The 11,559-nt window shown below is 33.3% G+C and overlaps 2 protein-coding genes across 2 annotated transcripts; both read left to right on the plus strand.

The window, feature by feature from the left end:
* The first annotated feature begins 4,978 nt into the window (after positions 1-4,978).
* Positions 4,979-7,150, plus strand: LOC135927819 (uncharacterized). Its single transcript, XM_065464016.1, has 2 exons — positions 4,979-5,139; positions 5,429-7,150. The coding sequence occupies exons 1-2, from the start codon at positions 5,064-5,066 to the stop codon at positions 7,072-7,074; spliced, it is 1,722 nt and encodes a 573-aa protein (XP_065320088.1). The 5' UTR covers positions 4,979-5,063; the 3' UTR covers positions 7,075-7,150.
* A 682-nt stretch (positions 7,151-7,832) lies between these two features.
* On the plus strand, positions 7,833-11,265 carry LOC135927820 (brain-specific serine protease 4-like). The gene is made up of 4 exons (XM_065464017.1): positions 7,833-8,563; positions 8,813-9,087; positions 9,456-9,601; positions 10,983-11,265. The coding sequence occupies exons 1-4, from the start codon at positions 7,833-7,835 to the stop codon at positions 11,133-11,135; spliced, it is 1,305 nt and encodes a 434-aa protein (XP_065320089.1). The 3' UTR covers positions 11,136-11,265.
* The last annotated feature ends 294 nt before the right edge of the window (positions 11,266-11,559 follow it).

Genomic DNA, 11,559 nt, shown 5'->3' on the forward strand with positions numbered 1-11,559 from the left:
GGCATTATAAGCTTAAAAATATTTTAAAACTATAATATACTAATCTTAGAAAAATTGTGACTGACACTTATCAATCAAAATTGATTTATAATAAACTTTAAAACAATTCGAATATAGGTTAAAATTTTAGCAATATACTAGAAAAAACTTTCATACTATTTTATAAGCACAAAATCATGAGGTTAGAATAGGTTCATAAGCATTCTAGCAGTTCGGCTCAGATTCGGTGAGAAAATTTGTAGCACTTTTTAGGTTCAGATTCGATTAAAAATGCCGGTTAATACCGGCTGAGAAAATTTGTAGCACTTTAGGTTAGGTTCAGATTCGATTAGAAATGCCGGTTAATACCGGTTTAACGGTTCGGGTTGGATCCCTGCTGTTACACATCATAAGACATAGAGCAATTATTGTCGACACAGTAACTTTTAATAGTTAAATTTTGACTATTTTTATTTTCTCAAATGCTAGTAAGTGATCTGTATCGGGCCTAATTTTTTAAGCCCGACCCGGCCCGAACCCGAACCCGAATTTTTTTAAGGAAATTTTGCCGGCCCGGCCCGGCCCGACCCGAACCCGAATTTTTTTTTATTCATCCCAAAGTAAAAATTATTTGTCCGCCCGATAGAAATTAATTTTTTTTTAGCTCTTAGTTTATTTTTTATATTTAACATTTTGTATTTTCTTAGTAGGCACTAGACAGACAATTTATTTAGTATTTAATCATTTATTTTAAAATACTATCAAAATTACCTATAAACCAAACAACAAATAATAATTATAACGTTAAATTACACAACTATATATTAAGATTCATATTTATAATTATGATTTAAAAAATATCAAAGCATCAACATTTTCAGGTTTCAGTCTATTCCTTCTTTCTTCTAATAGCCTTCCAGTCTTTGTAAAAGTTCTCTCTGACGTTGTGGAAGTTGCAGGAATAGCTAGAATTTTTCTAGCCAATTTTGTCATCTTAGGTAATCTAATTTCATTTTTGCTCCACCATTTTAATATATCTTTCTCTGGATCTATATTTTCTATATTCTCTTTTATATTCAAATTCTTATAAATTTCAAGCTCATCTGTTTCTTTTTTTTTCAAATTCTTCCTCATTGTCCTCCCATCTTTCATAGTCATTGTCTGATATATAAAAATAAGATAAATAGAACAATTTTAAGTGTACCTTTAGATCTTTTAGGAGATTCCATAATTTGAGAAACGCCTTGTATCTACAAATCTATAATATCAATTGAAGGTTTACAATATTCTTCAGAATTAATTATATTTTTGACTGAATTTTCTACTTCTAATATTTCCATTGATGATAACGTTCTTAATTTTCTATATTTGGGGCATAAAAATGTCGCTATTTTATGCAAAATATTGATTTTAAATTTAGATAATAAAAAAATTTTAAAATTGGTTTTTATTTGTTTTATTTCATTGTTTTGAAAAGTATCATTTAAATCCTCGTGAAGAGTATTATTAAAGCATAGCAGTACTTTATATATAGTAGGATTAATATCTCCTTTTAGTTCTTTAGTAGCTTTATCAAAAGGATGTAAAATATCAATCAAATTTTTTAAAATAGATTTCTCCAAGTTTTCCATTTTATTAATATCTCCTTTGGATGATAAAAAATTGACAATGTCATCATATTGGTTATAAAATAGATTTCAACATATATAATTTTGAATTCCATCTTGTTTCGATATCTTGTTGTAATGTTTTGTCTAAATATTGATTCATGCCGCTTTGTTTAAAATACGCGGTTAATTTTTTTAGCAGAAATAAGGGTTTGATATATATATTAGGAGCGATAATTTTCAAAGATTGTTCCTTTTAAAGGTATTTCGAAGAACTGTATTTAACAGATGTGCGCTGCGATTTAATCTGGTGTATTTTTCTAGGGCTTTAATTATATTAGCTCCTTGATCAGTTATAAATATTATATTTTTCACTTGACCGGGAATTATCCCAATTGCAGCAAAATTTTGTAGCATTTCCTTATGTATGTTCGCGACGGTTTTTTTTCTCTTCTTTAAACTTACTCGTAAATAAAACATGTTTATATAAGGTTTCACTTTCGATATAATGAATTGAAACAAGTTAAATAGGAAAACTTTTTAAAGCAATCTGTCCACATATCAGTGGTGGCAGAGCACTTTTTTATCAAATAATTGAACATGTATTTTATTAACCAAATTTGTTCTAATTCGATCCGTCATAACTATCAGCATTTCTCGATAAAGTAGTTGGATGGGGAATAATTTCGCTACAGTCAATATTACCGTAAATGGAGCCAATTTGAATAAAATCTTGAGCCATTTTTATAAAGTCATCTCCAATTATCGAATCAAAGGCACGCATGTCCTTGGCGCATTAATAGATCATGGTATCACATATTTTCTTAGAATTTATATATATGGCTTTCTTTTGAATGTATCTAGTTATTTTAGGGAATAGAGGAATCGTCATTCTTAACGCACTCGTGACGTCTTAAAAGAGAATTTCCGTCTAGTTTCTGCAAATAAAATGAAATATTTTTATTGCACAAAAAAAGAATTGGACCCAATTTATTAATTATATTTTAAAAAATTTTTTTCAAGGTCCGGCCCGAATTTTTTTTTAAAAATATTCGGTCCGACCAAGCCGAACCCGAATTTTTTTCAAAAAGGTAGTCCCGAACCCGGCCCGAAACCCGTTCGGGCCTGGCACGGGTCGGGCCTAACTTTGCAGATCTCTACTAGTAATAGTATTACTGACTCAAACTAAATGAACCTGATTTCCCCTGTAAAACAATCTGCTAAACAATCTATTGGGTTGTTATCATGTAGTTTGAGCCAAGCCTCATTTTTTTTTAGGGAAACCTAAGGCCATTTAATTTATTGCAAAGGAAGTTAATTCCATTTTGTTCAAACAGCTGATTTATATGAGAAGCTATATTTCGGATAGACATGCAGCATTATAATTTTTAAAAAAAACGTTGATCTCAGCTGTTAAATTAAAAAAAAACTTAATTTGATCGTTAAACGTTCAATCTTTAATTTTCCTAGTGTGTATATACAATATAGCATACGTATTACCATATAAATAAATAAATTTGTTATTGTTCCTATTCCTATTAGAGGTCTGCAAAGCCCTCCAGTTAAAATTTTACGAAATGTTGGCCTCGCCCCCTCCTACTCGTTTAAATTTTTTTTCCCGGCCAACATATTATCTATACCTATTTTTTTCCCGCCAATTTAGGTTCTTACATCTCTACCCTATGGCTACCTACTTCTATAACAACCTTTTTATATAAAATTTGCGCTTGATGTCTGTATTGTATATTTGTAATTGGTTCATATCCAATGACACATAATAATACCCTAGACTGACGATGCATTCATGCATTTAAAAGCGTCGTTGAATGCAAATCAGCTGGATCCGCCATTTTAGTGACCCATATAGTGTATACTCATAAAAATCTATTATTAAATTGATAACTCGCTTCCATATTATCTCGATGTTCGGGCTATTCTTCGATAAAGTTTGCGACAGGACATGGGAATAAATTTGGCCTCTCGTTTAAAATATTAATAAATGATATGGGTGGGTAATCAAAATGGCGTCCCCAGCTGTTTTTGATTGTCGTGAAGTCTAGCCATTATTATATGTCATTGGTCATATCAAAAATAACTTGTTTAATTTTTTATACCAATTTAAATCTATTATTTATAGATACAATATTTTGATTGGGCAGTTCCTTAAAATATTAAAGATCAAAATATTATGTATTAAAATTTTTACAAAATATTAGGTATTTGCTAGGCGTTGCCCTATTTTTTATGGGTAAAATGTCCTGTCCGACCGGTACGAATTGCCAGGGCCCTCTATAAGTTTTTAAATAAAGTCGGAGTGGGCTTGGCTTTACAAATCTCTGATTCCTACATAGTAGTTAAAAACTTTAATACTCGGGTTAAACTGTAGGCGCTAAACCCATAAACCGCGTAATTCAACTTCACCAAACCCCTAGTTTAATTTTTTTTTTAAAAAAATTTTAAATTCAATTTTATATATAAAACCTAGCATCCCCATGTGTTTCAACAATTTTCAAGTTGCTATAAAAAAAAAATAGAAAAAAATATAAATAGAAATGAGATTCATAAATAAATGGAAATCTTAGTATTAAGAATACATGCTGTATCAAAAAAGCGGGCTTAGGATTTTAACCATTTGCAAGCTTAAAGATTTTGCTCATCAAAATTAGACACCTGTTCGTCAAATCTTGACATTTATATAATACTATACTACCCTACATAGAATCAAATTTTCTTCATTTTTGCTATAAAGAAAAGGGAAAAAAAAAATTAAAACTACTTTCAAAATATTACGCACACAAAAGGGGAAACCAGCTGGGGTTTAAGCGGATGATTAGGGTTTTAGTTTAATTTATTTAAACGGAAACGCTATTTTGTGTATTTCCCCCCCCTTCCCCCCCCTTTTCCCCCATTTGCAAAATGGTATAACAAATAAACAAATATAAAAAATAAAACATTTTTTAGAAAAATATTTTATAAAAATAAATAAAATAATATAATTAATATTTAAAATAATTAATTATCATTATCATATCGTATCGTAATTTTTAAGAATTTAAAAAATTATGAATAATTAAATAAATTCTGACATAAATTAGTTTTAAGAGATAAAAAGATAGAGATAAAAAGCTTCCATGATTAATGGATTCGATAATTGGATGACAAAACAAAATGAAAATTAACCATTGTCAAAAACTTAAGAAAAAAAAAACAATAAACATTTTTCCTTCAAAAATATTTAAAAAAAATTAATAAATGCATCTAATCTTGTTGAATCCTTTATTTAAAAAAAAAAAATCTTCTTTTCTTTGAGCTTTGGAAAAAAAAAATTAAAAAATAGAGAAAATAATTAAAATAAAAATAAGAATATGCTATTAAGAAAAAGTAATTTGTTATACTAGGCCAAAATAAATTTTCATTGTTCAATTTTTCTATTTTTTTTTTAAAACTCCTCGCGCTAAAATTCATATTTTTTTGTAAATGTTAGGCATCATGAAAAAGATATTCATTCTGTTGGCCATCTTATATTTTACTATATTTAATGACTGCGACACGAGTAAGTCCTCTAATTTAGTTTAAATTTGTCGGACACCTGCAGGCCCGGTTCTAAACTCGGTCTGACCCGGGTATCCGGGCACCCGGGCCTTGGGCCGTATAATTTTAAAACCAAATATTGGAAATCGCTATTAACAACTATAAAAAATCAAAAATAAATATAATATATTTTTTTAAAAAACCCGGGCCGGACGGACCGGAAAAAACTTTTGATAAATAATTCAGGTCGGGCCGGGCCGTGTAAAAATAAATTTAACGTAACGTATTTTTTTTTCATTTATAACTTGCAGCCGGAGATGTTAAGGGTAGAAAGGATGATTCGCAAACGAAGATTAAATCGCAGATAAAAATCTCTGAATATTTCTCGGCAGAAACCCCCAGGCCCTTACCCCAGACATCCCACCCGCTAGTATGGACGACCAATTCTATCATAGACGTTCATACAAAAACTGGTAAGATTAAACCGCGAATAAAAATCTCCGAGTATTTTTCAGCGGGGACCCTTAGACCCGTACTCGAAACAACACTTTCCTACCAGTTAGCAACGGCGAAACCAACAATCAACTTGACAAAATCTAAAGCGACTAAAAAAGTTACGGTTACCAAGGCAAAGACTAAAAAGGTTATCAAAAGAATAAGGGTCAAAGGAAAATCCAGAAGAAGAACCACCATTTTGCCAACAATTATCACCCCGATCCATTTCAAAGAAGTGACAAAAATTACGGACACATTCGCGCACGTTAAAGGTATATCCAAGGAGGAATATTTGGACATGAATAAAAATACGGAATTCGAAACAAATATTGAAGGCGGGGTTTATTCCAACTTTTCTGGCAGCTCGATCCACTCGGAATCCATAGAAATTAGAACTGAAACAAAAGTAGTGGATGAACGCGGAGACCAAATTTTCAAGGCTCTCAAAACGAACGTTGCGTCAGATACGGACATGGCAAAACAATTCACACTTGCTCAAATTTCTGGGGAGCCTGATCCTAGCATAACAACCAAACTATTTGATGTTATGACACCGTCTGTGCCTACCAACGATGATTTAGACGACTCCTCCATAATCAAAACGGTATACACAGGGCTAGAAGAGGACGCTTCCATAGAAAGTAAAACTGAAACAAAAGTGGTAGATGAACGCCAAGACCAAATTTTCAAGGCTCTCAAAACAAACGTTGCATCAGATGCCGATACCGTAAAACAATTCACACTTGCTCAAATTTCCGGGGAACCTGATCCTAGCATAACAACCAAACTATCTGATGACGCGTCAACGGCTTTGCCTGCTAACAATGATTTCGACGATTCCTCTATAATCAAAACCGTATACACGGGGGAAGAAGAGGATGCTTCCATAGAAAGTAAAACTGAAACAAAAGTGGTAGATGAACGCGAAGACCAAATTTTCAAGGCTCTCAAAACGAACGTTGCGTCAGATGCCGATACCGTAAAACAATTCACACTTGCTCAAATTTCCGGGGAACCTGATCCTAGCATAACAACCAAACTATCTGATGAAGCGACAACGGCTCTCCCTGCTAACGATGATTTCGACGATTCCTCTATAATCAAAACCGTATACACGGGGGAAGAAGAGGATGCCTCCATAGACGAAAACATTGAAAAATTAGAAGAATTAACGGAAAGTGGCCAAGATAATAACGATGCTCAAGATGGGGGGAAATCTGGCGAAGAAGAAACATCAATAGTTGGTCGGGACGAAGAGCTAGAAGATAATTCGGGATCGTCATTCGTAAAAATCGATAATAAAAAATTTAGCAAATCTTTCGATGAAAAATTTATAAAAAATAAACACGACATGGGTGACGAGAAAGTAGAAATCATGGAAGAAAGTGGCACAGGGAAAGGTACGAAGACTTCGTTCCTCGCCGAAAGTGCCTCTAATACTCGACTCAAAGAAGATGACTAAGGATAATAAGGTAATCGTAAACGACAATAAAGATGAATATGTTATTAAGGGTTTAAAACTTACGAAAGTAGCAAAATACTTGGAAAAGGATGGCACGGAAGTAGAAAAAAGGATATACGAAGGAACTGGGCCCAGAGGTGAAATCATAGTTAAAAAAGAAATCGTTCGCAAAATGATTTCTTCGAATTTCGGTTCCAAAGATGAGCATGTACTTAAGGCGGGTGACGGTCAGAGTTATAACTACGAGCATAGAATCGAAGAAAAAAAAACGTACAGCCAAAATCAAGCGGGAGAGGAGGCGTTTGTTCCGAGCCAAAAAGAAATAGCCTCAGGTGAAATGACCCATTCAGAAACTTCGAAAGGAAAAAAGGGTAGGATGATGGCATCCCCGGTAGCTCATAGTAAATTGAGAAACATAACTACTCATTCAAAGGTCAAGACGTTTCGATACGATTCCCATTCTAAATCGGGTGGCCACGACACTCACTTGCATCACGGAAAAGTTATTGGCAAGAAGAACAAAATGGACAGCTTCAAAAAAACTCACCGTACATGATAAAAGTTCTTGCGCCAGTTGCAGAAAAGTGGAGGCACATCATACCTCAGATGATTCGAATTTAGATTTTGAAGACTATCAGGTAATTTTCCCATCGTATGACGTTGACTCCAATATCGAAGTGTTGGAAGATATAACGGAGGATCATTTGACGGGTGGATCGGAAAACATTTATAATCCCGGTATTGACGAGGTAAAAGTTATGGGACTCACCCACTCCGTTATAAAACCTGAAAGTCCTCGAGGGAAACACAGAGTTCTAGAACAAACAGCTGGTAAAGGATCCAGGAACAAGAGATCCAATCGATATAGGCCGGCTCGGCATGATAGTCACAGCGATAACAGACATTATCAGAGGAGAAAGATGGACGAAATGGATATTTATCTCCCGGCGGGTAAATACGTAGAACTAAATAATCCGCATCACGAGTACATGAATTATGATCCCACACCGACAACCTACTTTAGAAAACCGTTGCCAACCTTTGATTATTACATCACATCTAATCTTCGTCATCACCCGCCAAAAACCTCTGCGCATACTAAGAAGGTTGATACTCATCACGGCTCCACTCATATCACCAAACCTAGACATACGACTCACGTCACCAAATCCAGACATGCCACGCCTACTCGTTCGCATACTACAAAACGAGCGGAAACCACGAAATCCTCAACTACACATAAAGCTTTGGCCAATAAGAAAATTTCTTTGAAAAAGGTGAGATGCGGTAAAATTTACCTGGCCGGTGACACCGATAGTGAAGATAACGAGAACTATGAAAATAATACGGGGAGAATTGTGGGCGGAGAGGAAGCGAGAGCCGGCGAATGGCCTTGGTTGGTCAGTCTTAGGTATACTGGGCTTCACGCATGCGCAGGAACAATCATAAGTCCGATTCATATCTTATCGGCTACCCATTGTTTTCCAGGGTAACTAGATTGACATCATATATCATATAATTAAATAAAATTACAATTGGGATGACACTAAGAAAAATATTTTATATAGATAAAGTATTATAATGTAATTATCAATGGTGGGATTGAATGTTTTAGACTTTAGACTTTGTTAATTTATGAATGAATCGAGAATGACTTAAGTGTCCCCTGAACAGCGTGCCCCGGCTTCCTTCCTTAATGTTCCCTAAGTAAGATTCAAAAAAAAATTATTATTTTCAGTTTCGTCGACGTGAAAAATTTTACTATCGTAGCAGGAACTCACGTAAAAAATAGCCGAAATCTGCCCCTCGAACAAGTGAGATCCATTAAAACACTGGTAAAGCATCCCCATTTCGATAGAGAAAGCAAGTACGATAACGATATATCGCTCCTGATAATTGACAAACCTTTGGTATTCGGGGAATACGTTCAGCCGGCCTGCGTGCCGAGATCAGGAGAAATCGTTCCTCCTTCTACAGAAGATTGTTGCATAGCTGGGTTCGGAGACACGAAAGGTTAATATTAGTTTTACTTTTACTCGGAGATCTGTCCGGATATTATTTAAAAAATATATTAGATTTATTTTTAATTCCGGCCCGGCCCGGCCCGAATATATTTTAAGAAACCGGGCCGGGTTTAGGTCTGGGCCTGCAAGTCTCTGCCTACCAATATTTCTAAATGGAATATATATTTAAATATAATTTTTATAGTAACTATTATAAATAATATTTAAAGATTATATCTTAGAATCCCAAAGAATATTATTTTTAGAAGAAATATAAATATGAATATTAATTAGATATCAAAAGAAAAAATGGTTTGATTTGTTTATTGTTTTAAAAATTTAAGTTGCGTTAAAATATGGTTTTTTATGTGACAACAGACACGTCCCAAGAAATCTTTTTGAACGAAGTGTGCATTCCGATGATGTCACCCAAACTTTGTAATTCGACAGACTACTACAATGGCCGATTGACAAGAACCATGACCTGCGCCGGCTACGAACAAGGAGGAAAGGATGCCTGTAAAGTACGTTACTATATGCCAATGCGTATATTTATTATCCAGAGGCGTAACTCGAAGATTTCCCCTTCGCACTCCTCACTCGCAAATATAAAAATTAGTTCTGGGGACCCCAAACCAATAATTTGAGACCTACTGAGGCTCCCAAATTTCTTTAGAAAAATTGGCATGGGTCTCCACGCGCCGTAGTTACCGCGAGTTGTTTGTACGCTTCCAGGTAAAATCTTTCAAAAATTGTTTGAAAGGTACACGGGGTACTTGGTTCTTCTACACGAATATTTTATTTGTTCGAAATGCCATTTTTTTTTGAAACTTCGGAAACGGGATCTTAACCGGAAGTGGATTCATTTAGACCCGATCGTACACTTGAGAGTATTTTTAATTTCGTATAAATTTGGCAATACGGTTATATGCCAATTGACCGATTACGTTAATAGTCTATAAGCATTGAATTGGCAATTCCTGATGACTCTAAAAACACGTGAGAATCGGATGATCCCCATTTACTCTAAAAAAGATGGATTATTTTTAGGGAATTGGGGGGGGGGAGGAATGTAAACAAATCTGAATAATTTGTCTTTTCAACACGAATGCTTAAAAAAATTTTTTTTTTCTTTTTATGGATGACCGCCATGTTTTTTTGTTCTACATCCAAATCCCTTATTTATAAATTTCCTCCATCTATTTTTAGTTAAAATATTAATGAGTAACGTGAATTGATATCAGGTTACATTTTCTAAATGAATATTGTTTGCTATATGCTGTCTATTCAGATTTAGATATTGAAAGATATTAGCGCGGTTTTCTATATTTAATTAAGAAAGAAAAGAAAGAAAAGAAAGAAAAGAAAGAAAAGAAAGAAAAGAAAGAAAGAAAAGAAAGAAAGAAAGAAAGAAAGAAAGAAAGAAAAGAAAGAAAGAAAGAAAGAAAGAAAGAAAGAAAGAAAGAAAGAAAGAAAGAAAGAAAGAAAGAAAGAAAGAAAGAAAGAAAGAAAGAAAGAAAGAAAGAAAGAAAGAAAGAAAGAAAGAAAGAAAGAAAGAAAGAAAGAAAGAAAGAAAGAAAGAAAGAAAGAAAGAAAGAAAGAAAGAAAGAAAGAAAGAAAGAAAGAAAGAAAGAAAGAAAGAAAGAAAGAAAGAAAGAAAGAAAGAAAGAAAGAAAGAAAGAAAGAAAGAAAGAAAGAAAGAAAGAAAGAAAGAAAGAAAGAAAGAAAGAAAGAAAGAAAGAAAGAAAGAAAGAAAGAAAGAAAGAAAGAAAGAAAAGAAAGAAAAGAAGGAAAAGAAAGAAAGAAAGAAAAGAAAGAAAAAAGAAAGAAAAGAAAGAAAGAAAAGAAAGAAATAAAGAAATAAAGGCAACAAAATCATATAATAAAATTTTTGAATAATGATAGGGAGATTCAGGAGGACCTCTGATATGCGATGTCAACGGTTACTCTAAGCTATTCGGGATCGTATCGTGGGGCGAAGGCTGTGCCAGGGATAAAAGACCCGGCTTATACACTAACGTATCCCTATTCTATGATTGGATTGTGCAAAACTTATAAAAAAAAGAAGAAAAAGATGTCATAAATATTTATAAATCATTTTTTAAATTATAATATAATAATTATTAATTTAAATATATTATTTAAATGATTTATTATAAATAAGTTATTAAATAAAATCTATTCTGTAGTTTTCTGCTTCTAAGTGTTTATGGCGAACCTTCATCATAATACCACATTCATGTGTGATATCTAATTTCAGGTTCGAGCACAGTTTTGTAATAACATCTTTTTATCTCGCTATTTTCAAAGTAAAATTTTAAGTTAGCTCGGATTCAACGGAATAATACCAGCGTCGTTGAATGCTAATCAGCTGCATCTGCCATTTTAGTAACCCATATAGTAAATTATTCACATGTGTTGATAACTTGCTTCAGAACATAGGAATAATTTGGCCTCTCGTTTAAAATTTTTTAATAATCAT

Source organism: Gordionus sp. m RMFG-2023, chromosome 4 (assembly GCF_954871325.1).
Source record: "Gordionus sp. m RMFG-2023 chromosome 4, tfGorSpeb1-WG-v2, whole genome shotgun sequence".
Lineage (NCBI taxonomy): Eukaryota > Metazoa > Nematomorpha > Gordioida > Chordodea > Parachordodidae > Gordionus > Gordionus sp. m RMFG-2023.

Bases quoted from the DNA above. Each gene is read 5' to 3' on its own strand.
- LOC135927819 (XM_065464016.1), top strand. From the start codon at position 5,064: ATGTTAGGCATCATGAAAAAGATATTCATTCTGTTGGCCATCTTATAT. The intron at 5,140-5,428 runs GTAAGTCCTCTA...TATAACTTGCAG, and splicing joins ATTTAATGACTGCGACACGA to CCGGAGATGTTAAGGGTAGA.
- LOC135927820 (XM_065464017.1), top strand. From the start codon at position 7,833: ATGGGACTCACCCACTCCGTTATAAAACCTGAAAGTCCTCGAGGGAAA. The intron at 8,564-8,812 runs GTAACTAGATTG...TATTATTTTCAG, and splicing joins GCTACCCATTGTTTTCCAGG to TTTCGTCGACGTGAAAAATT. The intron at 9,602-10,982 runs GTACGTTACTAT...GAATAATGATAG, and splicing joins GAGGAAAGGATGCCTGTAAA to GGAGATTCAGGAGGACCTCT.